The 24,440-nt window shown below is 38.4% G+C and overlaps 1 protein-coding gene across 1 annotated transcript in view; it reads left to right on the top strand.

The window, feature by feature from the left end:
• LOC132111156 (multiple PDZ domain protein) overlaps positions 1-19,738 on the top strand; it is a 76,745-nt gene extending 57,007 nt beyond the window's left edge. Inside the window, exons 29-48 of the mRNA XM_059518320.1 lie at positions 660-831; positions 5,688-5,884; positions 6,396-6,487; positions 6,577-6,649; positions 8,075-8,128; positions 8,209-8,271; positions 8,910-8,984; positions 9,514-9,676; positions 9,780-9,925; positions 11,024-11,107; positions 11,191-11,384; positions 13,750-13,897; positions 14,415-14,501; positions 15,665-15,746; positions 15,821-15,858; positions 17,302-17,424; positions 17,522-17,626; positions 18,379-18,455; positions 19,064-19,187; positions 19,271-19,738. Coding sequence (XP_059374303.1) covers positions 660-831; positions 5,688-5,884; positions 6,396-6,487; positions 6,577-6,649; positions 8,075-8,128; positions 8,209-8,271; positions 8,910-8,984; positions 9,514-9,676; positions 9,780-9,925; positions 11,024-11,107; positions 11,191-11,384; positions 13,750-13,897; positions 14,415-14,501; positions 15,665-15,746; positions 15,821-15,858; positions 17,302-17,424; positions 17,522-17,626; positions 18,379-18,455; positions 19,064-19,187; positions 19,271-19,417 — 2,244 coding nt within the window. The 3' untranslated portion in view covers positions 19,418-19,738. The remainder of the gene's footprint in view (positions 1-659; positions 832-5,687; positions 5,885-6,395; positions 6,488-6,576; positions 6,650-8,074; positions 8,129-8,208; positions 8,272-8,909; positions 8,985-9,513; positions 9,677-9,779; positions 9,926-11,023; positions 11,108-11,190; positions 11,385-13,749; positions 13,898-14,414; positions 14,502-15,664; positions 15,747-15,820; positions 15,859-17,301; positions 17,425-17,521; positions 17,627-18,378; positions 18,456-19,063; positions 19,188-19,270) is intronic.
• Positions 19,739-24,440: the final 4,702 nt, after the last annotated feature.

Genomic DNA, 24,440 nt, shown 5'->3' with positions numbered 1-24,440 from the left:
ACTGTATATGCCGATATATGCAAACATGAACATAACTAAAAAGCAGACTTTTTTGAAGTAATAGTTTGTATTTGCACAACACAAAGACGTGTTATTTTACCCATGCACCCATAAATCTGCATGATTTTCATTATTCTGTGGAACACACAACGAGATATTTACCAGAATGCTCCTGCTGCTCTTTTCCACACAGTGACCAGGAGCTTTTAAATTTAAAAAATGACACAAAAAATTGTATCAAGAAAAGACTGAAAGGTAAAGAGCAGCATGAACATTCTGTGAAACATCTCCAATTTAGTTCCATATATCAAAGTTATCACATTTGGAACAACATTTGATTTACAAATGTAACAATGTAATATTATTATTGTATGTTGAGTAACCGAAAGTTTACACTGTAACTATGATATTTATCATATTTACTTAAGTTTAGCAGGATAACAAATGATCTGTAAGGATTTTAAAGAACAGCAGCATGTTTTGGTTTGTTGGTTCTTCATGTTGAGAAATGAAGAACAGATTAATGTGTTAAATGTAATTTTGATTACATTATGCTTCATATTTCATGGGTCTAATCGAGGATGCCATGCTGACAGATGACATGCTAATTAGATATAAATTATATGTTTTAATGGGTTATATTTTTAAATATGTGCCAGCTGAATCGAGAGGAGGGAAAAAGCTTCCTGTCGACACCCGTCCTGTCACTGCCTGTCGTTCCACATGTCGGGGAAACCGATTCGGACACGCTGACGGAGATTCCCGACAGACTCGTTCTTCATAATGACGGTCCTGATGAGGAAGAGGAGGATGAGTACGGATACAGCTGGAGTGAGTCTCACATACTCACACATTAACACACTGAATCACACTGGACTAGATTCAGAGAGAGACCCTTGTGAAAAAGAAATACATTATAGGATACTTAATATTATTATTATTATTTTCAATAATATTATTTGAATGATTATTGTTGTGAAAATAATGTAAGGTTACACTTTATTTTAAAAGTCTTTGTAATAGTGTAATTATACATTTAAGTACTGAGTATTATTATTAAATACCTGGACTTACTATATGGTTAGTTGCATGTAATTATGCATAATTTATAGTTATTACTATTGTAAGTACAAGTAACGTGTAACAAGGACCCCATGAAATAAAGTGTTACTGAATATACTTAAGTGTGAACTTAATATAATATTTTTAAGACTCTTTTTTTGCAATGAAATTTCAATGTGTTCAGATTTAAATCAAGGGACATTAGCTGAAGTGTTTTTAACCCACTTAAGTGGGACTTAAGTACATCTTTGTTTGTAATTTCATAAATAATTATGTTGTCTTTGAAATATGGTTAAAGTACTGCTGAATGTATGATAAACTAAAAATAAACTTTATAAAATATAATTTCTATTGAGACTTGTATGTCATGTATTTAAATATTTGTAATTACACATTTGTGATGATGATATTGCGATTTAGTGCATTTAAAATATATTAACTTTTAAAAGTAATACTGAATAACACACTACAGTTAAAATTTTGCTTTCCATGTGTTTACTTTAGCATGTTAGACAACACATCACAATAAGTGTACTTCTTTAATGGATGAAAAAAAGATGATTAAAACATAATGATTTAAAATGTATGAACTTAATTTGACATTAGAAAGTGCACTTTTAAAAATGTACTTAAGTGTGTGTAAGAAACGTCTCTGTTACGTATGGTAACCCTCATTCCCTGAAGGAGGGAACGGAGACGCCACGTCGGTGACCGACGAATATGGGATATCGCTTCGTTAGACCAATCTACTTCGAGTGTAAACTAAACGAGCCAATGCACATTAGCATGCAATTATTGCATCCAGCTGCCGCTGATCACTGTGTGAGTATAAGAAAGCAGCAGGTGGAATGCATACCAGGTTTTCACTGAGGAGCCGAGCCGGAGACCCGCCAGCTCAGTGGCAGTACAGCAACCATGGCGACGGGACGTGGCGTCTCCATTCCCATTCCAACCGAGACATTCCCTTTCAGTCGGTCACTCTCGGCGCCACGTCGGTGACCGACGAATATGGGATCCCTATCAAAGCGCCATGGGAGCTGCCCCTTCCAGTGCCCTGTGCGAGCTGCTTGCGCCCCTATTAGGTGTAGGCCGGGGCTCAGAACAAGTAGTTCCACTCACCATTGTCAAAGCACTACCTCACTGGGTGAGATTGGAAAACACTGGGAAAACGTACCCGTACCCGTTCCACTTGGAACCGGGACGCTGCGGAATCCCCATCATTCCAGAAGGAGGTCTCGATGGCTACTCATACGAGTACCGCTTAGGTCTCAATATGGAACCCAGCCTTCCATGGTTCTCACGGATTCATCATGAAGGCCTGGCGCCGGACGTTCCGCCCCGTCCAGCTGCTTAGGGTGATGGAAGATCTCAACAGGGTCTACAGTACAGACACTCTGGAGCAGTTTAAGCAAGCCGACACTAACCGGGGCCTCTCAGTGCCACTACCCGTTTGAGGTGAGAACACAGGAGGATACCGGCTCTACACGAAGGCTATAGAACCTAGCGAACGTGTTAGGGGTCGTCCAGCCTGCAACTCTACAAATATCTGTCAGATGAGGTGCCATGAGCCAGCGCCCAGGAGGACGCAACACTTCTAGTTGAGTGAGCTTGCAACTTGAACGGGCAGGGCACATCCTGAGCCTGATAAGCCAGGGTTATGGCATCCACAATCCAGTGGGCCATCCTCTGCTTAAAGACGACACTCCCCTTCTGCCGGCCTCTGTAACAGACAAAGAGCTGGTCTGAGGTCCTGAAGCTTTGTGTACGGTCTGCGTAGTACCTTAATGCTTGGACGGGACAAAGCAAAGCCAGGGCTGGGTCTGCCTCCTCCAGGGCAGCGCTTGAAGGTTCACCACTTGCTCTTTGAAGGGTGTAGTGGGAACCTTGGGCACGTAGCCAGGCCGGGGCCTCAGGATTACCTGGGAGTCAGCCAGCTCGAACTCTAGGCACGAACCGTCGACCGAAAATGCATGCAGGTCCCCTACCCTCTTGATGGAGGCCAGTGCAAGCAGGAGCAGAGTTTTCAATGAAAGAAACTTTAGCTCAACTGCATGCAAAGGCTCAAATGGGCCCTGCTGTAGTGATTTAAGCACTAGAGTCAGGTCCCAAGAGTGTATAGAGGGGGGCCGAGAAGGATTTAACCTCCTGGCCCCTCTAAGGAACCTGACGATGAGGTCATGCTTACCCAAAGACTTCCCATTCATGGGGTCATGGTACGCAGCAATAGCAGCAACCTGGACTTTGAGGGTGGAGGGAGACAGCCTTCGCTCCAGCTCTTGCTGCAGAAAGGACAGCAGGACTGCAATCAGGCACCTTCGGGGGTCTTCTCGGCGTGAAGAACACCACTCGACGAACAGGTTCCACTTCAAGGCGTAAGCGTGTCTCGTAGACTGTGCTCTTGCCGAAGTGATGGTGTTCACTACCTCTTGGGGTAGGCCACCTAGAACCTCCGTGTCCCGCCCAGGGACCAGACATGGAGTTTCCAAAGGTCTGGACGCGGGTGCCAAATGGTGCACCATCTCTGAGTCAGTAGATCCTTCCTCAGAGGAATTGGCCAAGGAGGGGCTGTCGCGAGAAGCACTAGTTCTGGGAACCAGGTCTGCGTGGGCCAATACGGCGCTACTAGCAAGACCTGCTCCTCTTCCTCCCAGACTTTGCACAGTGTCTGTGCGAGAAGGCTCACTGGGGGAAACGCAAAAGCCTTTCTTGGGTACAATGAAGTACGGGCTGTAAAATCCCGTCCTCATATCGGCTGGAGGGACCAGCTCTTTCGCGTCCTTCGCCAGTAGGACTGTGATCTTTTCCTGCAAGACAGGGGCATCGGACGCTTTCACTGTAATGAAGCGGACACCGCAGAGCTTGGTGGGACGCCGGGTGAACTGAATCGCATAGCCGAGGCTGATGGTTCGCAGAAGCCAGTAAGACGGGCTGGGTAGTGCTGACCACAGCCACAGCCGTACCCGCAGTGGGGCAGCGAGGTGGAACTCAGGGACCCAACTCGGGCGGCATGTGAGCAGGCCGGTGTGTGGTGCGAGTGTGGGGTGCAGGGCTCACCTGGTTCCACGGGTTGGCAGAGGGTGCGTGAGTAGGATCGCCTCAGACTGCTTCTGCACACCGAGAAACCAATCATCCAGCCGCGAGGGTTCGGAATGCGGTGGGGGACTCCACTCGAGCCCTACCCTCTTGGCGGCCCTGGAAAGCATAGCTGCCATTTCGGGATCCGACTCAGGCTTTGCCACCGTCCCAGGGGCGGCAGCGCAGCCGAATCGTCATCCGACAGCTCTCCCTCCGATGCTGAGATCGACATCCAGTGGGGGGGGGGTCCCACTGGATACCGCTGGAACGCTCCTTGAAGAGGGCCCAGCGCGTTCCGTGGGTTGCTCCACTGGATCAGAGGTGCAATTGGAGTGGTGATCCCCAGAGGGTTGGTTCCCTGCGGGGTTTGCCACCACTGTGACCCTCGCCAGAACAAGCCCCAGATCACGGCAACGGGAATCCGCCCCCCTGGAGGTAGCAGAGCCTGGTTCGCAGCTCCGAGATTGTCATGTTCTCGCAGTGAGAACATGACTCATCCACGAAAGCCACCTCAGCGTGCTCGACACCCAGACATGTGAGACAGCGATCGTGACCATCACCCGTTGCCAGGTAACGACCGCACCCAGAAACGCACAGGTGAAACGGCATCCTTATAATGACGATCCGTCTTCTTTACAAAGACGCACCCGTGAAGCTCTTTTAGAGAAATTTGCTCTTTAGGAAATGCTCTTTTAGTGCTGAGGCACACAGGGGAATTGGCTGCTTGCAACACGACAGGGGTAGTGCAGCCTGAAGTGTGCAATCCACTCGACACAGGAACGACCGCCGCTGAAGCGCCGTCTCGCAAACACACAAAGCTTCCGAGAGCGTGCTGAACTCGTAGTTCACAGCAGACACAGTTGAGCAGAGCGATACTAATGCTATGCTCCGAAGCGAAAAGCTGGTATGCATTGCACCTGCTGCCTTCTTATACTCACGCAGTGATCAGCAGCAGCTGGATGCAATAATTGCATGCCAATGTGCATTGGCTCGTTTAGTTTACACTCGAAGTAGATCGGTCTAACGAAGCGATATCCCATATTCGTCGGTCAGCGACGTGGCGTCTCCGTTCCCTCCTTCAGGGAATGAGGGTTACCATACGTAACAGAGACGTTTCTTACACACACTCAAGTACATTTTTAAAAGTGCACTTTCTAATGTCAAATTAAGTTCATACATTTTAAATCATTATGTTTTAGTCACTGTTTAAGTCACTAAAGTATAAGTTTTAAAAGTATAAATTAAAAATGTGAAGTACACTACAGGTGCACATTCAATACAGTTAAGCACACTACTTTTTCACAGGAGTTTTATTTATGGCCATTCACACTGTACTGAAGTGTAAATCTGTTATAAGACTGCAGTGATATTCTGCAAGTGTAATTTACAAGTGAAAGCATCTAACTGCAGGTGTGTGTGTGTGTGTGTGTGTGTGTGTGTGTGTGTGTGTGTGTGTGTGTGTGTGTGTGTGTGTGTGTGTGTGTGTTTGTGTGTGTGTGTGTGTGTGTGTGTGTGTGTGTGTGTGTGTGTGTGTGTGTGTGTGTGAGAAGAGAAGGTAACAGAGCGGTACGGTCGTTTACCGGGTGAGCTGCACATGATCGAGTTGGAGAAGGGTTGCACTGGTCTGGGTTTGAGTCTGGCAGGGAACCGGGATCGTTCACGCATGAGTGTGTTTGTGGTGGGCATCGATCCCAACGGCGCCACCGGCCGAGACGGACACATTGTAGTGGGAGATGAACTGTTAGAGGTGAGTGAAAAAATAAATACACTTTAGCATACTTTTAAAAAGAGTACTTATCACTTTGCTTTAAAAGAATATACTTAATTGTGAACTGGATGTAATGTTTTCAGACACCTAATAGCATATTAATTGCACATAAATGAAAATATATTGTAGTTTACATTTATATTAAATGCGTTTTTTAAATCCAATTAATATTAAATTATTTTTGACACAGTTAAGTTGGTATGTAAATACATCTTTATATGTAGTTTCATTATTACTTCTATTGTATTTATAATGGTTAAAGTACTGCTAAATGTACTGACAAGCATTTATGCTAAACTAAAATATACTTTAATATAAAATGTAATTTATATGCAACAAAATATTATCAAAAAATTATTAAAAAAAATTTTGAGAGTAAAACTTTTAATTTGGCATTATAACAAATGTCACTCATTAAAAGTGTGTTCAGTTCATTAATATTTTATCTGCAAGTATATACTTTTTCTGATTCACCTGATTGTCTTGGCAGATAAACGGTCAGGTTCTGTACGGCCGCAGTCATCAGAACGCCTCTTCCATCATTAAAAGCGCACCTTCAAAGGTCAAGATCATCTTCATCCGGTATGTCGAAGGTTTTGGCATGTAGGTGTTGATCTGAAAAGATTTTGAAGCCTGTTGCACACTGACACGTGTGGTTGTGTGTGTTTCAGGAACAGAGATGCTTTGAGTCAGATGGCTGTCGGGCCGATGAAGGAGACCGACTCACTGGACACACACACTGAGGTACTGTATACTCACACACATCTGTGTGCCAACTTAGCTCTAATAGACTTTACTTACTTCATTTCTGAATCAGTTTTAGTCAACTTTAGACCCTTGTGAAAAAGAAGTGCTCTTAAATGAACTGAATGTACCCTTATAGTGTACTTCAAATATTAAAAGTATATATTTTTTAAAACTGTAGAAGCAGATATTATAAAATGATTAAAATTAAAGGCCACTTAAGTTGAAAATTGTGTGTTGACTATTGTCATTTTGCATTATTGACACACGCCTTTTCTATTTAATATTGTAAAGTTGCTTTGACACAATCTGTATTGTTAAAAACACTATATAAATAAAGCTGACTTGACTTAAGTGACTTAAAGAGAGACACTTTTATAAAACACTTAAGTATAAAAAGTGACCTTTGTAATAATGTCAAATTAAAAGTTTTACTTTAAGTGCATTTTAAATCATTATTTTAATCATTGTTTGTCATGTTTTAAAGAAGTACACTTTTTTGATGAGACATGTTAAGTACTGTACTTGATTATTTTTGAACTGAGACAAATGTGTAATCCCAAATATATCAGTACATTCAGGAGTACTTTAACCATATTTCAAAGATAATAGAAGTTCTGATTTATATAGAGGGACATTAGCTTTAGAGTTAAGTAGGACTTAAGTACATATTTGTTTGTTAATTATGTTGTCTTTGAAATATGGTTAAAGTACTGCTGAATGTATGATAAACTAAAAATATACTTTATAAAATATAATTTCTATTGAGACCTGTATGTCATGTATTTAAATATTTGTAATTACACATTTGTTATGGTGATGTTGCGATTTAGTGCATTTAAAATATATTAATACATTTTAAAAGTATAATTTTTCAATTTGAAGTACACTACAAGTGCACATTCAATACAGTTAAGCACACTACACTATAAATGCTTGTCAGTACATCTAGAAGTACTTTAACCATATTTCAAAGATAACAGAAGTAATTAAGAAATGCATAAAAATGATATATTAAGTCTTAGTTGAGTGGGGGAAAAACACTCTACAGTTCAACTAATTGCATTTAATATAAACTGTAATACAGTTTCATTTAATTACAATTAGCATGCAATTAATTGCCTGAAAATATTCCATTCTTAAGTATATTATTTCCATAATAAATACTCTTTTTAAAGTACTGTAAAGTTTACTACCTTTTCACAAGGTGAAGCGAACAGACACACATTAAACATTCCTGATGTATGTATATAAAAGGTTCATTCACTACTTTATTTTCGAAAACATAACGCTATCCGTTAGCATTCCTCTACATCTCGATAAGTCCATTTCATGATTTTAAGAGATTGTAAGGGGCCAGCATTTGAAGCTAAGCAAACAAACGGTCACCCTCTGGTTCAATAATTCATGTTTTCTGGTCCGCAGACTGAGACGGCCCGCTCAACACTAGACGTGATCCAGCACGTGACTCTACCTGTGGTGAGACACACTCCTCTGCTCTCTTCTGTGTGCTTTCTCTCTCCGTAGCGCTGATCTTCAGTGTTTCTTTCTCTCTGAAGGAGGATGACAGCAGGAGCGGACGCATCATTCAGAGTCTGGAGGAGAACGGAGCGGCTGGAACGGTAAGAATTAAAGACCACAGAAATGATCTTCATTTTACTTTTCTAATGTGACATATTTCTGATATTCAGGGCTTGAAATGTTTGTTTGTTTGACAAAGACCAACATTTTCTGTTCTGATGATGAACTGTGCTCGATAAGACCAGCAAAGGGTTTTAGGAAAGTAAACATAAAGTGTTATTTTAGCATCTTTGATGAACTGTTATAGTTTGTGTTAAAGTTTTGAGTTAGATTTTACATTTTCAGTTTTTACGTTAATTTCAATCACAATCCAGCATGCCTGAAAATGGAATAATACATTTCAAGGGCACTTTGTGAATGTAAATAATTCATAAAAAGAAAAGTCACACTTAATGTCAATCGGTGTGAACTAATACTGTGTCTTTTAGTTTTAATAAGGCTTTTGATTGAGTATCTGTGTTTTATAGTAACACAATCTCAAACCTCTGTGTGTGTGTGTGTGTGTGTGTGCTCTTGTTTTTGTGACATATCAGGACACAACTCTGTATAAAGACATGGGCATGACACAGGTATTACAAGGAGAGGGTGACTTATGAGGACATAACCCATGTCCCCATTTTTCAAAACACTTATAAATCATACAGAATAAGTTTTGTGTGTGTGTGTGTGTGTGTTTCAGGACGGGCAGAATGCAGCGGGACACCGGCTGCTCTCAGTGGATGATGAGATGGTGCTGGGACTCTCTGTGGAAAAGGTAAAACTCTTTCCAGCTGTGAAATGTTTTTAAGCAAGAGTTTAAAGCAGTAGGCAGTTGTGTCCTGATTTACTCACCTGCGTTAGTCCAAACCCCTATGACTTTCTGTCTACTGTGTAAAGCAAAAGGAGAAAAGAATATCCAAACTTCTGTTTATAATAAAGCAAAACAAAAATCTAAATCTAAATGACAAAAATCTGCTCTAAATGTATCACAAATCATATTATAATTTCAGAAGATCACGTGACACTGAAGACTGGAGTAATGATGCTGAAAATACAGCTGCGCATCACAGAAATAAATTACATTTTAACAGATATTCACATAGAAACCACTTGTTTTAAATTGTAATAATATTTCACAGTTTTTACTGTATTTTTTATCCAATAAATGCAGTCTTGGTGAGCAGAAGAGACAAAAAAATAAAAAATCCATCCAAGCCACAAATGTTTGAACTGTAGTGTATGTAAATAGGATTCAGTATTTCCAAAATCGTCAGTGTCTGATGTGACGTGTGTGTGTGTTGTAGGTGATGTCACTGCTGCAGAAAGGCCAGCAATCCGTCAAGCTCAGCATCTGCACTGACTCCGCCTCCAAACCCTCCTCGTCCAATCAGATTTGCTCGGGATCGGACCTGGGAAGCAGCCTGCCGCTGGTTTCTCTGACATCATCAGAGACAGAGCCAATCAGGAGTAAGAGAGGAGGGGATCGGGGAGTTATTAACGGAAAATGGAAAGAGTTTGTTGATGAATAAATCAGAAGCTGATCTTTGTCCTCATTATTATTGTGCTGCAGATTCGAGCAGATGCTCCACACCGGCGACACTGGCGTCTGATCCGGCAACATGTCCCATCATCCCCGGCTGTGAGACCACTATAGAGATCTGCAAGGGCAGAACAGGACTGGGGCTGAGCATCGTGGGCGGCTGCGACACTCTTCTGGTGAATAAACTCAGACTATTTCACACTCGACTGATAGAAACCTGATTTCAATTCAAATTAGCTTCCACCAATCTTTAATTTGCTTGATATATTAGAATCCAAATGTTGGGACTCAAAGAAAATCCAGTTGTTGGTTTTTATTGTTAATTCAAAATAAAAATATATTTAAAAAATATATATTTTAAGCAAAATAATCCTGAAATAAAAAATATATTTTTTAATTAGAACATAATTTAGATAATGTTGCCTTGGCAACTAACTGAAACAACACAGTTCTAAAAGTTCTAAAATAACTAAAACTGATATAAAAAAAAAATATTTATACAGAAATATGAAAAAAAATTATGCAAATGACAAAACATTAGACAATTACTAAAACTTTAAATAAATTAACTAAACATATTCAAATGAAAACTGAAAATGTAAACTTAAAACCTTAAGAATATTAATAAAAACTAAATAGAAATAAAACAATAATAGAAATGACAAAAGCTTAGCAAAATTACTACAATTAAAATGTATTATATATATATATATAATAAAAGCTACTTCAAAATATTAATATAAATAAAATAGAAATATAAATAAAACAACTTAAATTAAATATGAATAAAATTCATTTAAAAAAGAAAAAGGCATGTTACACCATTTCTAAAATGTAAAATTAACTAAACTTAATGCATTAAAATGAAAACTGAAAATATAATAATAAAAGCTAATTAGAATTTTCTGAAAGATTTAAGTTCAAAGTTAAATGGAAATATACAAAACTAAAACAAATGACAAACTAATAAATAAACGAATTAAAGTCTAAATAAACACTATAATAGTATATAAATAATACTATCATAACACTGGCCCAATTGTGCAATTTTTACTTAAGTGTGTTAAGGAACAATCATGAAAGTGTCTTTAAGTCACTTAAGTGGTCTTTTATTTATTTAATTAATATTATGTTATCTGCAAGTATGTTTTTTTTTATATATATACTTTAAAAATTTGAAGCGCACAACAAGCAGACATTGAATACAAAGTAGCACACTTCCTTTTGACAAGGATGGAAGAACTCATTCATGAGAACGGTGTTTGTCTGTTCAGGGCACTATAATAATTCATGAGGTGTACGAGGAGGGAGCCGCATCTAAAGACGGCCGCCTGTGGGCAGGAGACCAGATTCTGGAGGTAAAATCTCCACCATCAGACGCTCTTCTGACTAGTGCTCTGATTTGATGCCAGCTGTTCTCTTTCTCCGTTGTCTGTCTCAGGTGAGCGGTGTAGATCTGCGTGTGGCGACGCACGACGAGGCCATCAATGTTTTGCGGCAGACTCCGCAGTGTGTTTGTCTGACGGTCTTCAGAGACGAGGGTCAGTATAAAGAGGACGAGCTGTGGGACTCTCTGAGCGTCGAACTTCAGAAGAAACCAGGCCACGGACTCGGACTCAGCATCATCGGGAGAAGGTACTAAAACACTAGTTAAAGGAGCTAGTCAGTAAAGTTAATTGGGTTTCCACATATTTTTGCACACTGATCAGAATTGTGTTCCATATTTCATCTGTATCTAAACAGCTGAAAATGCTTCAGTATGTCTTGCATTTGAATAAGTTTAGGATACGTGTCAATATTAAAAATAAAACATTAGAATGAAAATAAATCATGACAGATGTAATGTGAAATGGATGCTTCTGCAACTTACATTAGAGGATCATAAATGAGCTGTAAGTTATTCTCGCTGACATGTTGCAAACTTTATTTAACATCAAAACTGACAATACATGGAATGCTTGTAGTCAGATATGCAAATGGTTGTTCTGATGTCACAACAGGGAAATAAATTGATTTATTAATGAAGTCAGTTAAACGTGATTTACTGAAGTGCATATAAACGGTTATTAAAACTGGTTATTTTAAAAAGCTGGTATTTGTGAGTTATCAGTTTTCTGGTGTGCTCATTGTCTGCTGCTAAATTGCAACAATGGTTCATGAGTATGAAATGAAAAAATATACACAAACATCTCTTTAAAAAAAATATTCCGTACACAGTCTACTTTCTAGATTTGCCAGATAACATTAAGATATAACTCCAATTGTGAAAAAGAAAAACAAATCACTTTACTTTAGCTTGTTTGAAAAAGAATACTTACTACAGAATTAAAAGAGTTTAAAAGAACATACTTAAGTGGGAACTGAATGGGATTTTTTCAGACGCTAAAATTAAAATGTTGATTGTGATTAAATGTAAATGCTTTATAGTTTACATTTATATTAAATGCAATTTTCTGAACTTTTTGACTCACTTAAGTGGGACTTGAGTACATTTTAAAATGTTACTACTTATTAGGGCTTGCCTAGAGTAGTCCAGTAGTCTACTTCAACCACTAGTCAAGCGCTGTCGGAAACAATCGATTAACCATAATGCGTAAAAAGTTTTTTGCAAGTACAACGTGAATTTTAGGATAACAATATTGTGTGTAGCTGTTACTTTCTATTACCTTATCTATGTTGCGTGTAAAAATAAAATATGTAAATAATTAGGGTTGTGCCTGAAGCCGAGTTCCTTATTCCGAATGGCTCGGATAATGGCTTCAAAAATGAATAACAGACAAGGAATAATTCTGCCTGAATACTCAGCTGAAGCTTGCACAGTCCGGAGTTTGCTAGATAACAGCAGAGTCAGGGGATCAGCGCAATATTATACACAGACCTCTAAAGTCACGAGTGTGAAGTGAATCAATGTAAACTTTATGAATGAAAAGAGCGCAAATCAAACACACCATTGCTGTTGTCTCTCCTTGCATCTCTCAGAAATCAGAGCTTGGCTAGAATAATATTACCTATAATAATACATCATACACGTTCTATTGTATATATTTAAAAGGCAATGCTTTAAACCTTAGGCTACGATATGATACAAATGAATAGATTAAGCACAGCACGCTCACCAATCAAACAGCCACGCAGCGCGTCTCAGTCTCTCAAAAACCAGAGAGTAGGCTAATAATCAACTTAGATATGGATACATTTTCTATTTGGCCTACATGTTTGCATCTTTATCTTTTGCTGGTTTGTGCGGCACACGCACATCTGTTTAGTGAAGTTTACTAAACATTAAGACTCGTTTAAAGAGTTAATGAAATGAAAATGTGTGCATTGAATGGATACAGTTGTGTTCAAATGATCACTAAACGTTTGTCATGACATCTCTCTGCTTGCATGATAAATATTATTTTAGAAATGAATAATTTTTTTAGTTTAACACATCATACTTGTTGAGTGATAACTATGAAAAAAGATAGCCATAACGGTCTTATCAAGTACTGTACGACGTTGTATCCAAATGCAGATACGAAAAATGTTATGATTGTTACAGACACAAATACAAATACTGGCTGTTACATGAAAATTTAAATATGTAATGTCATAATAGTTTTGACAATTTATATATGTAATTGTTGCATAAGGCTATGAATTAATAAGCGTTTATTGCTAAAAAAAAAAATATGTCTTTTCATTTACAGTAGCATGAACCACGAGTAGTCGAGTAACTCGAGTATTTTTTTAAAATCTTTTAAAAAATCGACTAGTAGAAGTGTACTTAAGTGTGTTCAGAAACAGTCATGAAAGTGTCTCTCTTTAAGGCACTTTAGTGGCAATTGTATTTTATGAATATTTTAAAATATATTTTTGTGATTTGAAGTACACCACAAGTGCAAATTCAATCAATTTTTTATAAAACTTAAACGGTATACAGTCTTTTTTCACAAGTGCTCATAATGCATGTTCAGCTGTGTGTCTCTGTCAGTGATTAACTCTGTCTCTGTCTCAGGAGCGACACAGGGGTGTTCGTCTCGGACATTGTGAAGGGTGGAGCGGTGGAGACGGATGGACGGCTGATGCAGGGAGATCAGATCCTCTCGGTTAACGGCGAGGACGTTCGTTCAGCCACACAAGAGTACGTGGCAGCGCTGCTCAAGGTGAACGTCAGAAGCACTGCCTTTTCCATTTGATTACTACTGAAAGATCTTCAGACATTCAGATGGATAATCGAAAGTTTGTTTTGTATAGAAATCGCTTTAGTTTTTAGCTGAAACGTTATGAACCTTGTGAAACCAGTGGTTTTTGCTAACATTTTGAAAATTTTTTAACATTTTATTTTTAGTTAATTTGTTGGGCTTTTGTAATTTTTATCATTTATTTTTTTTTGTCTACATAGTAATATTTATTAATTTTTTAATTAAATTTTAATTAAAACAAGTTTAAGTTGTTGTTTTTTTTACATATTTTAATGTTTACTTGTATTTTATTTAGAGTTTCAAGTTCATAGTTTTAGTTCTAGTTTTTTTGTTAACAAATCTAACCCTTGTGAAAAGCTGAAGAAGTAATGTGCGGTAAGATTTGAGAATTGTTCATCGTAAATGTGATTGATCTGGTGTGAATGTGAGAACCAATACACACGCATCACTCACATCAACCGGTCTGGATGTCCCTCAGAGTTGTGCTGGACCAATCAGATTGGAGGTGGGCCGTTTTAGGGCGGGGCCGTTCCACTCGGAGCGCCGTCTGTCTCAGAGCAGTCAGGTCAGACGCACATCCTGCTGTTTAAGACTCATCCATCTGAAGCTATGATCCCAAAACACTGTCACACAATCAGCGAGTTTGTTCTCGAACACTACGTTCGTCAGATTTTAAGCAGGTTTGACATCTGTGACTAGTTGGAGCGGGTCTTACTAAAGTGTGCACCCATGTTATTATAGCAGAATTAATGGTTACACTTTACAATAATAGTTAATGGATTTTAATGTTTGTTCACACTGCATTAACTAATGTTAACAGATACAGCTTTTGATTTTAATGATGTATTAGTAAGTATAAGTATAGTTCATGTTAACTAATGTTAAATAATGAAACCTTATTGTAAAGTGTTACCTTATTTACACTTTATTTTATTTATTATTATTTTATGTTATTATTATATTATTTCAAATCACATTTTTATTTGTCATATACATAACCATCCATATACAGTAGTATGACACGCAGTGAACTGCTTTTTTAACAAACACGCCTTTACATTAAAAAAATGGTAAGAAATGTATAAGTTAAAGTATAAAACTAGAGTAAAGGAATGCAATAATTTATATATAATACAAAATGACAATTAAAATATAATGAAACAATATACTAAATAGAATAGTATTGAAATTAATTAAAGGATAAAAGGTAGAGATAGAACATGTACAAAATAGATAACAAAAGAAATACATTTTATACTATTGTATTTATTTATTTTATATATTATTTTTACATGTATCATTTATATAGTTTTGTTATTATTTTATATTAGCTTTTATTTTTCAATTTCAAGTTTTTGTAATTACATTTTCATTTATTAGTTTATTTTATATATATATATATATATATATATATATAAATAAAAAAATGTCAGTCTTAGTCATATTAGCTCTTCAGCTTTAATTATTTCAGTTGTTACTTATATTTGCGACCCTGCCTGTGAAAACCCAGCTAAAGTCATTTTTTGTGTGTGTGATTTACTATATTCTACATAAAATCATCCTTTATAAAGATGTAGAACATTCTGTAAAAATATAATTTTATATCTTAAATATTGACTGAGTAAGGCCATGCCAAAGATTAAAATTGCAGTGAAATGAATGGTTGAAATCAATCTTTCTGTGTTTGGTGTGTATGCGCTCAGATGTGTGAAATATCTGTGTTTTCAGACCAGCGAGACGGGCAGCGGGAAGGTCACTCCTCTCTCCAGCTGTGCAGCTTTACAGGGAGACACGGAGAAAACACACGAGTGTAAGAACAAACCGCTCAACGTTATGATTCATGCTCAATTCTTGATTTTCAACCTTTCCTTTCTTGCCTTGCAGTGCTGGATAGAGACGTCAGGACGGTTGAATTCACAAAGGTCAGTATTTTTTTTCTTCAATAAACCATTTAAATAACCAATCAAATGAGATATTTTGGGTCATATGTCTAGGCTGTGAGACTCATTCATTGTTTCCTGTGTGTGTGTGTGTGTGTGTGTGTGTGTGTCTGTCTGTAAATCTGTCTGTGTGTGTGTGTGTGTGTGTGTGTGTGTGTGTGTGTGTGTGTGTGTCTGTGGATCTGTGTGTGTGTGTGTGTGTGTCTGTGTGTGTGTGTGTGTGCGTGTTTCTGTCTGTGTGTGTGTGTGTGTGTGTGTGTGTGTCTGTCTGTAAATCTGTCTGTGTGTGTGTGTCTGTGGATCTGTGTGTGTGTGTGTGTGTGTGTGTCTGTCTGTGGATCTGTCTGTGTGTGTGTGTGTGTGTGTGTCTGTCTGTCTGTGGATCTGTCTGTCTGTGTGTGTGTGTGTGTGTGTGTGTCTGTGGATCTGTCTGTGTCTGTGTGTGTGTCTGTGGATCTGTGTGTGTGTGTGTGTGTCTGTCTGTGGATCTGTCTGTGTGTGTGTGTGTGTGTGTGTGTGTGTGTCTGTCTGTCTGTGGATCTGTCTGTCTGTGTGTGTGTGTGTGTGTGTGTGTGTGTGTGTGTGTGTGTGTGTGTGTGTGTGTGTGTGTCTGTGGATCTGTCTGTGTCTGTGTGTGGATCTGTCTGTCTGTGTGTGTGTGTGTGTGTGTGTGTGTGTGTGTGTCTTTCTGTGGATCTGTCTGTGTGTGTGTGTGTGTGTGTCTGTCTCTGGATCTGTCTGTCTGTGTGTGTGTGTGTGTGTGTGTGTGTGTGTGTGTGTGTGTGTGTCTGTGGATCTGTCTGTGTCTGTGTGTGGATCTGTCTGTCTGTGTGTGTGTGTGTGTGTGTGTGTGTGTGTTTCTGTCTGTGGATCTGTCTGTGTGTGTGTGTGTGTGTGTGTGTGTGTGTGTGTGTGTGTGTCTGTCTGTGGATCTGTCTGTGTGTGTGTGTGTGTGTGTGTGTGTGTGTGTGTGTGTGTCTGTGGATCTGTCTGTGTCTGTGTGTGGATCTGTCTGTCTGTGGATCTGTCTGTCTGTGTGTGTGTGTGTGTGTGTGTGTGTGTGTGTGTGTGTCGATCTGTCTGTGTCTGTGTGTGTGTGTCTGTCTGTGGATCTGTCTGTCTGTCTGTGTGTGTGTGTGTGTGTGTGTGTGTGTGTCTGTGGATCTGTCTGTGTGTGTGTGTGTGTGTGTCTGTGGATCTGTCTGTGTCTGTGTGTCTGTCTGTGGATCTGTCTGTGTGTGTGTGTGTGTGTCTGTGGATCTGTCTGTCTGTGTGTGTGTGTGTGTGTGTGTGTGTCTGTGGATCTGTCTGTCTGTGTGTGTGTGTGTGTGTGTGTGTGTGTGTGTGTGGGTGCGTGTTTCTGTCTGTCTGTCTGTGTGTGTGTGTGTGTGTGTGTGTGTGTGTGTGTGTGTGTATGTGTCTCAGGGCCCGTCAGACTCTCTGGGCATCAGTATAGCTGGAGGGGTCGGCAGTCCTCTGGGTGACGTGCCCATATTCATCGCCATGATGAACCCCAGCGGCCTGGCAGCTCAGACGCAGAAACTTTGGGTGTGTGTGTGTGTTTAACATCTGAAGCTGGTGTGTATTTGTGAATCGCAGTCTCTTGTGTTTAATATGTGTGTGTGTGTGTGTGTGTGTGTAATAGATTGGAGACAGGATTGTATCTATCTGTGGAGACTCGACTGAGGGAATGACTCACAATAAAGCTGTTTCACTGCTGAAGAACACGACGGGAATCATTCAGTTACAGGTAGAAAAAAAACAGCATTCACTTAAGCATACATTACAAAAATAAAAGAATCTTAACGGCATGTTATTTGCAATTAAATGAAAATTTATTATAGTTTAAATGTATATTTAATGCAATTAGCTGAACTCTACATTTCTTGGATACTAAAAGTGGTACTTGAGGCGCACTCAGTGAAACTATTCACTCATCTACCTAATCTATAGACCAAGACCGCTAAAGTACAAGCACATTACACACTTTAAACTTACTATTGTGAAGCAAACTTTTTGCAAAAACACAGGTCTCTACATCAATGTTTCCCAACCTTTTTTTAGTTGCGGCACCCTTTGGAAATTTTAACAAATTTGTGGCACCCTACAAAATGTATTTTGTCACAATACTCAAATTTCTAACTTCGATATGATACTTTGAAAGGTATCGATATTCGGTACAACCGGGAAGAACCACAGAATATACTGTCCATCAATGGTGGCAATCAGTAGGCTAATATCTACTGAAGAGACCAATTTATATGACAGATTTTAATGTAGGCTTTTATTCATATGTAAACATTGTTTAATTACCATTAGAACTAGCTATCTCACAATTACCATTAGAACTTTTGCTCACTCAGTGTATTTTTGAATTGACAGTTGGGTAATTTTGTTGCAGTAGCACGAGTTTGGTTTCAAACTTTGAATTGAATAAAAATGACAAGTAACCAGTCAGTAATAAAATAAGAACAAATACATGAACTATTAATTACTTTGTAGGTGGTTGCTGGCGATACAACAGTGACTGGACCGTCAGCAGAGCAGACAGCCAGCAGCATTTTCCACGATGACCTGGGGTTTGTACACAAAACTCTCTCTTTAGCCTCATAAAATAATATTTATCAAGTGCCAAATGTGACTTACAACTGGCTTTAGTGAGTCAACTAATAATGGTTGGTTTATCCTGAATCTCAGTACCTTTCTGTATTCAAGTCACCTTTATTTCTAATAAAGCTTTCAGGGTTGCGGTTGCCAGATACTTTATCTTTTTTAAAATCCAGATCTCCATGAATTCTGGACTCACACAGTGCTTGCATTTTCACAAATTTTTACCGAGAACATCATTAGATTTCAGCCAAAACTTTTTTTATCTTTAACTATGAATGCATCGATTTTTTTATTATTATTATTATTATTGTTTTTGAGGTTAACACCCAATGTCATTGTATGAGAAGAGTCAATAACTGGTTACATTAGCAAAACTATGAGTATGAATGAATGAATAAATAAAATTGCATTTCAGGTAAGAAATATATATGGTCAGGAAAATTTCCTAATCGAACCCTCTCTTGTCAAAAAGTGCATTTTTGATACTTTTCTCTTCTAATCATGCCCCTGATTTTATGGGTATAAAATAATGTGATTTAAAATCAGAACATCTTTCTCTTCATCTGTGTGTGTGCAGTCCGCCGCAGTGTAAGAGCATCAGTTTGGAGCGAGGGCCTGATGGACTGGGCTTCAGTATCGTGGGCGGATTCGGCAGTCCTCACGGTGACCTTCCCATCTACGTCAAAACCGTCTTCAGCAAGGTAACGCTTTCACACAGCGAGTGCGTTCATCCACTGATGACACGAGACGGATAGAAACATTATTATCTGATGTGTGTGTTCAGGGGGCCGCGGCGGAGGATGGGCGTCTGAAACGCGGAGATCAAATCATCGCCGTTAACGGCCAGAGTCTGGAGGGAGTCACTCATGAGGAGGCCGTCTGTATTCTGAAGAAAACCAAAGGAGCCGTCACACTCACTGTGCTGTCATGAACACACACACACACACACACAGGTCCTGTAGATGTTTCAGACACTATGAATGAGAGCATTGTTTACTGCTAGTTTGTGGAGGAACCAGCAGACTGCTACAATCTGCCATACTACGCTGAGAGTGCAGAAACGATCCACACACACACGTATTTGTCCTTTAAAATGCTGAAAGTGCACACAGCTGCGTGACACAACCCATTACAATGTACTTTCCCATCATTTCAGAATTAGAAAATGCACAAATATCTCTTTACTGATGCGTTAAAAAAAACTGGGTGAGCTCCATTGGTTTCTATGCAATTTGCCAAAAATCAACTGTGTAAAACACTGTAAATTAATATAATAACAGAGAACTCTTAGCTGGTCAGAAACTAAAAATTTTTAGGAATGTAATTATTGCCATATATTTCTATTGTGTCCAAAATATATACATTTTCTCATGTCTGCGTGCAGTTGAACACTTGCGGTGCAAATAATTCCAAGTATAAACAGTAAAAAAAAAAAATTGGTTTTAGTGCACTAATTATTGTACTTTGCATTTTTTGGTTTTGTAATTTGTAAACACTTTACACTAAGGTTCCATTAGTTCATGTATTAGCTAACATAAACAGACAATGGCAATACATTTATTACAGTATTTTTTTTTTTTGTTAATGTTAATGAAAATACAGTCGTTTACTGTTAATTCACCGTGCATTAAATACTGTCAACGAATTTTGATTTTTAATAATGCATTAGTAAATTATGAATTTAACCATCTAAGATGAATAAATGCTGTTGATTGTTCATGTGTAGTTTGTGTTAACTAGAGTAGTTAACTAATGAACCTTATTGTAAAGTGTTGCCATAATCACTAAACTCAAGAGTTGTAAATTTCATACATTTTCATATTTTAGTGTTAGACGCTTTAATAAAATTTTCTGTTTTTTTAACTGCGATTTTTGGCAAACTGCATGGAAACCAGCGAGGCTCGTATTGACCTGCCTTTCCAAAACTCAGCTGTGTGTCAAACGTTTGCGTGCACATCCATGACCCTAAATGAGGAAATTGACAAAATTTCAACACGAAATAAACAGTTTAACCCAAGACACAACAGGAGGGTTAAAAACTCACCCTCAGTGGTGTTCGGAGGGAATAAATCAATGACATTTTGTGTAGTTAGTCATGGGGGAAAAAAACTTATTGAATAGTATATTGTCTATAGCAGCAGTGGGCAAAGAGCAAAAATACAGAGCACCTTACGATTGAAGGATCTCAATTATACACACCACTGTTAGGAAAGAAAATGTGAAAATTATATATTAAAAAAAATGAAAAAAATAGCAATACTCCTAGTATTACACTGCAAAAAACACATATACTGATGGGGGCAATAGGGTGAGAGTCTTGAATGAGTACACACACACTCACACACACTTGATTTTAAACAAGACAATTTATACTGATTGTTGGCTCTAAATATTTGAGCAACCACCTTTGCTTCTTAAAGAAAACTAACATTATACAGACAGAACCGACTGTTTGATATTGGTAGAAGCAGTGTGTGTGTGTGTGTGTGTGTGTGTGTGTGTGAGAGAGAGAGCAATGTGCTGATACTGATGATTTATTTGAAAAGAAAACAAGCATCAGTGCATGTAATGACGTTTCTGAAAGTTTGCCTTCACCGGAGATGTTTGCTGCTGGATGTAGAACAAACTACTGTGATATATTTTGTTATATTGTCATGTTCCTCTGATACAGTATTGGATTTCACTACAAACACAAATAAACGTGACCTTCAGCACACAAAAATCTGTTTCCTTTCATCTCTTTTTGAAGCAACTTGCATGATTACAATCACTTCATAAAATGCAAAACAAAAATGAAAAAAAGTGTAAATCACAAATATGAATAGACATTTATTTCAGTATATCTGTACTCCAAGATTCAAAAACAATCCCAGAATACTGTCACCTATTACAACATACACTTCATCCACACAGACGAACAAGATTACAGTCATTCTGCTGGCTCTTCAGACGAGGAGTGACTCTATTGATACAGTGGGCTCTGTTGAACGCACGACTGTAAATGAATCTTGTGTTTTTGGAGGAAGGAAGATGCAGATTGGGCGATTCTACTGTATATAACAGGTGTTTATTTCATATTTAATTAAAAGCATCACTCTAAATAAACACTGCAAAACAATCAACGTTTCTAAAAGATCTGTAACATCTTTGCTGGTCCTATAAAACAATTCACCTCTCAATTTCATATGGCACTTTGTACACTCCCAACATATGTACAGGACGTTCCACAGATATATAAATGATAGGTAAAAATTGATAGCCTGAATGCACTGAAAGTTGCTTTGGATAAAAGCGTCTGCTAAATATTCCATATGCATGAGTGAAATGAAAGGTCACAGAAGTGTAAAGCAGGTTTCTACATGAGATGACCAGCTCATGACAATCATTACAAGAGCTTACGTTTGACTGTAAGTGTAACAGGGCAGAAAAGAAAACTCTGCATGTAACAGACAGAAATGTACCTCAGAAGTGTATTTTTTTTTATACTAAAATAATAATATGATTGTATAAAGACAACAAATGCACTTTTACTGTAATTTCACCCAAAAAAAGGGGGAGGGGGGGGGTCTATATAATTAAATATTATCTGGAGAACATCTACTTCGTATATGCCACTATCAGTTCTTTCAACAGAATGAAAGTCATGATTCATTTCATTTCCAACCTTTCTTTACAAAACAGAAAATACTGGAAATAACGTCAAATTGGGTAAACACGGATTTGTTTTTCTCAGTTTGAAAACTGGTCTAACAGTCAAGATTTAATTGTCTCTTGTGAAAAACTAAAGGCGCGTCCTGTCTGCGGGACCCTAATAATAAATTAATTTTCTTTAATGCCCATCTATGCATATTTGAACACTGATGATGTCATGAGCATCACAGTCCATAGTCTTCTAGTGTAAATGCATTATCCTCCCATTATCAGCATAATTTGAAATGTTGAACGATGTCAAACCTGATCATCCTTGCTATCCCAGCATGACTTGGGCAAAGATCATGTTGTATGCTTTAATGCAAGAAAATCTGACATTTTGTACATATTTATAGTACAGTACCCTTTTTTTTTTGCTTCTTATGCGATTGGTGACCTAGAACAGTACAGAATCAGAGAAACTTTGATGTGTGTATAACTGCATTTTACATACGTAATAAATATTCCATAATTATAAGAAATGCAAATAATAATGTTCCTTTCAAAACTTCCCTGAATGCAAGGGTTTTCCCGTAAATCTCCTGTTCATGGTCACAAGTTTCCTCCAGTGGTTCATCCACTGTCTGAAGATGATCTTATATACATTTACAATAGTGCTAGTGACTACAGCTAGGAATTAGTAAAAAAAAAAAAAAAAAAATTTCTTGCATTTTGACTATTTTATTTTATCAAAAATGTATTGTTCCCAGTATCCTGACATTCAATATATATGTGTATATATTACACACACACATATATATACATATATATACCGTATTTTCCGGACTATAATATATATTTTTTCATAGTTTGGCTGGTCCTGCGACTTATAGTCAGGTGTGACTTATTTATCAAAATTTATTTAACATGAAAGAGAGAAATTAACCAATACAAGTCGAACTGGACTATAAGTCGCATTTATTTAGAACCAGGAGAAAACATTACCGTCTCCAGCCGCGAGAGGGCGCTCTATGCTGCTCTGTGCTCCTGTAACCTACACTGAAGACACAGAGCGCCCTCTCACGGCTGGAGACGGTAATGTTTTCTCTTGGTTCTAAATAAATGCGACTTATAGTCCAGTGCGACTTATATATGTTTTTTTTCCTCATCATGACGTATTTTTGGACTGATGCGACTTATGCCGCGTTTCCACCGAAATTCTCCGGAACATTTGTACCAGGAACTTTTTTTCCCCCCCAGACCTGTTGCTTTCTGCATTTCCACCGTGGTGTAAAGTACCGGGAAGATTAGGCAAATAGACTGGTGACGTAGGTCTGCGCGTGTTTCTCAATACGAAGTACGCTGATTTTGGACTTGCATCCTCGGTAGTTCAGAGTTTGTTCATTCGTCTCGGGAGTGTGATGTCCGCAACTATGCAAATCTGGTAAATCTGCAAACAGCAGCGTACTTGATAACATCAGTCAGCTGACCATGGCTACTGCAATTTTCCTCGCTGTATATTTACAATAAAACGAAATAGGATATCAAATACCACGGCCTCCTTTCGTTTTCATTTAAACATAATAACAGCTGCAGAAATGTACTTAGTTCAGGGATATGTGCATATATACAGCCATTACAATGAAACGAAATATTCTATAAATTTGCCTTTTTTATTTTCGTTTTAACATATAGATAAATTGAATACAGACCAAAGATAACCTGTTAGATTTACCCAAAACGAATTATGTTTTATGTTTAACCACTAAAGAGACATCAGAGCCAGCGGCACATATCAGAAGGTCTGGCCGAGGTGAGGCTGCTCTCGGCGGATAGATGATCACTGAGCTCCCGCTGATCGCGTCGAGCTGACCGTCTCTGAGATCGGTGAAACACATTTTTAAATAGGCGCTGCCTTTATAAATTAACCACAGATTTGAGTTTTAAACAACTACATTCTCGCCTGAAATACTTTTAAAATGACATTTCATGACACAATAACAGTAATATTTTGAAAATGATCCGAATAAATGGTGCGTAAACTCAACCAATCAGCATGTTTAGCGCCCAAGTCCCGCCCCCGAAAGTTCCGGAACTTTGAAAAAGTACCACCTCGCCATCAGGGACTTTCTGAGGGGCATTTTTTTTACCCGGGACTTTATTTAGTTCCTGGTTCCTGCGGTGGAAACACACGAGTACCGGCCCTAGTTCCTAGGTAAAATTCCTGCGGTGGAAACGCGGCATTATACTCGTTATACTTCGTTTTTCTCATCGTGATGGATGATTAAGGGCATTTGGGATTTGTTTTCCCTCCTCTTTATTTG

This window comes from Carassius carassius, chromosome 2 (assembly GCF_963082965.1).
Source record: "Carassius carassius chromosome 2, fCarCar2.1, whole genome shotgun sequence".
NCBI classification, from domain to species: domain Eukaryota; kingdom Metazoa; phylum Chordata; class Actinopteri; order Cypriniformes; family Cyprinidae; genus Carassius; species Carassius carassius.
This window is presented reverse-complemented; position numbering and strand designations above follow the sequence as displayed.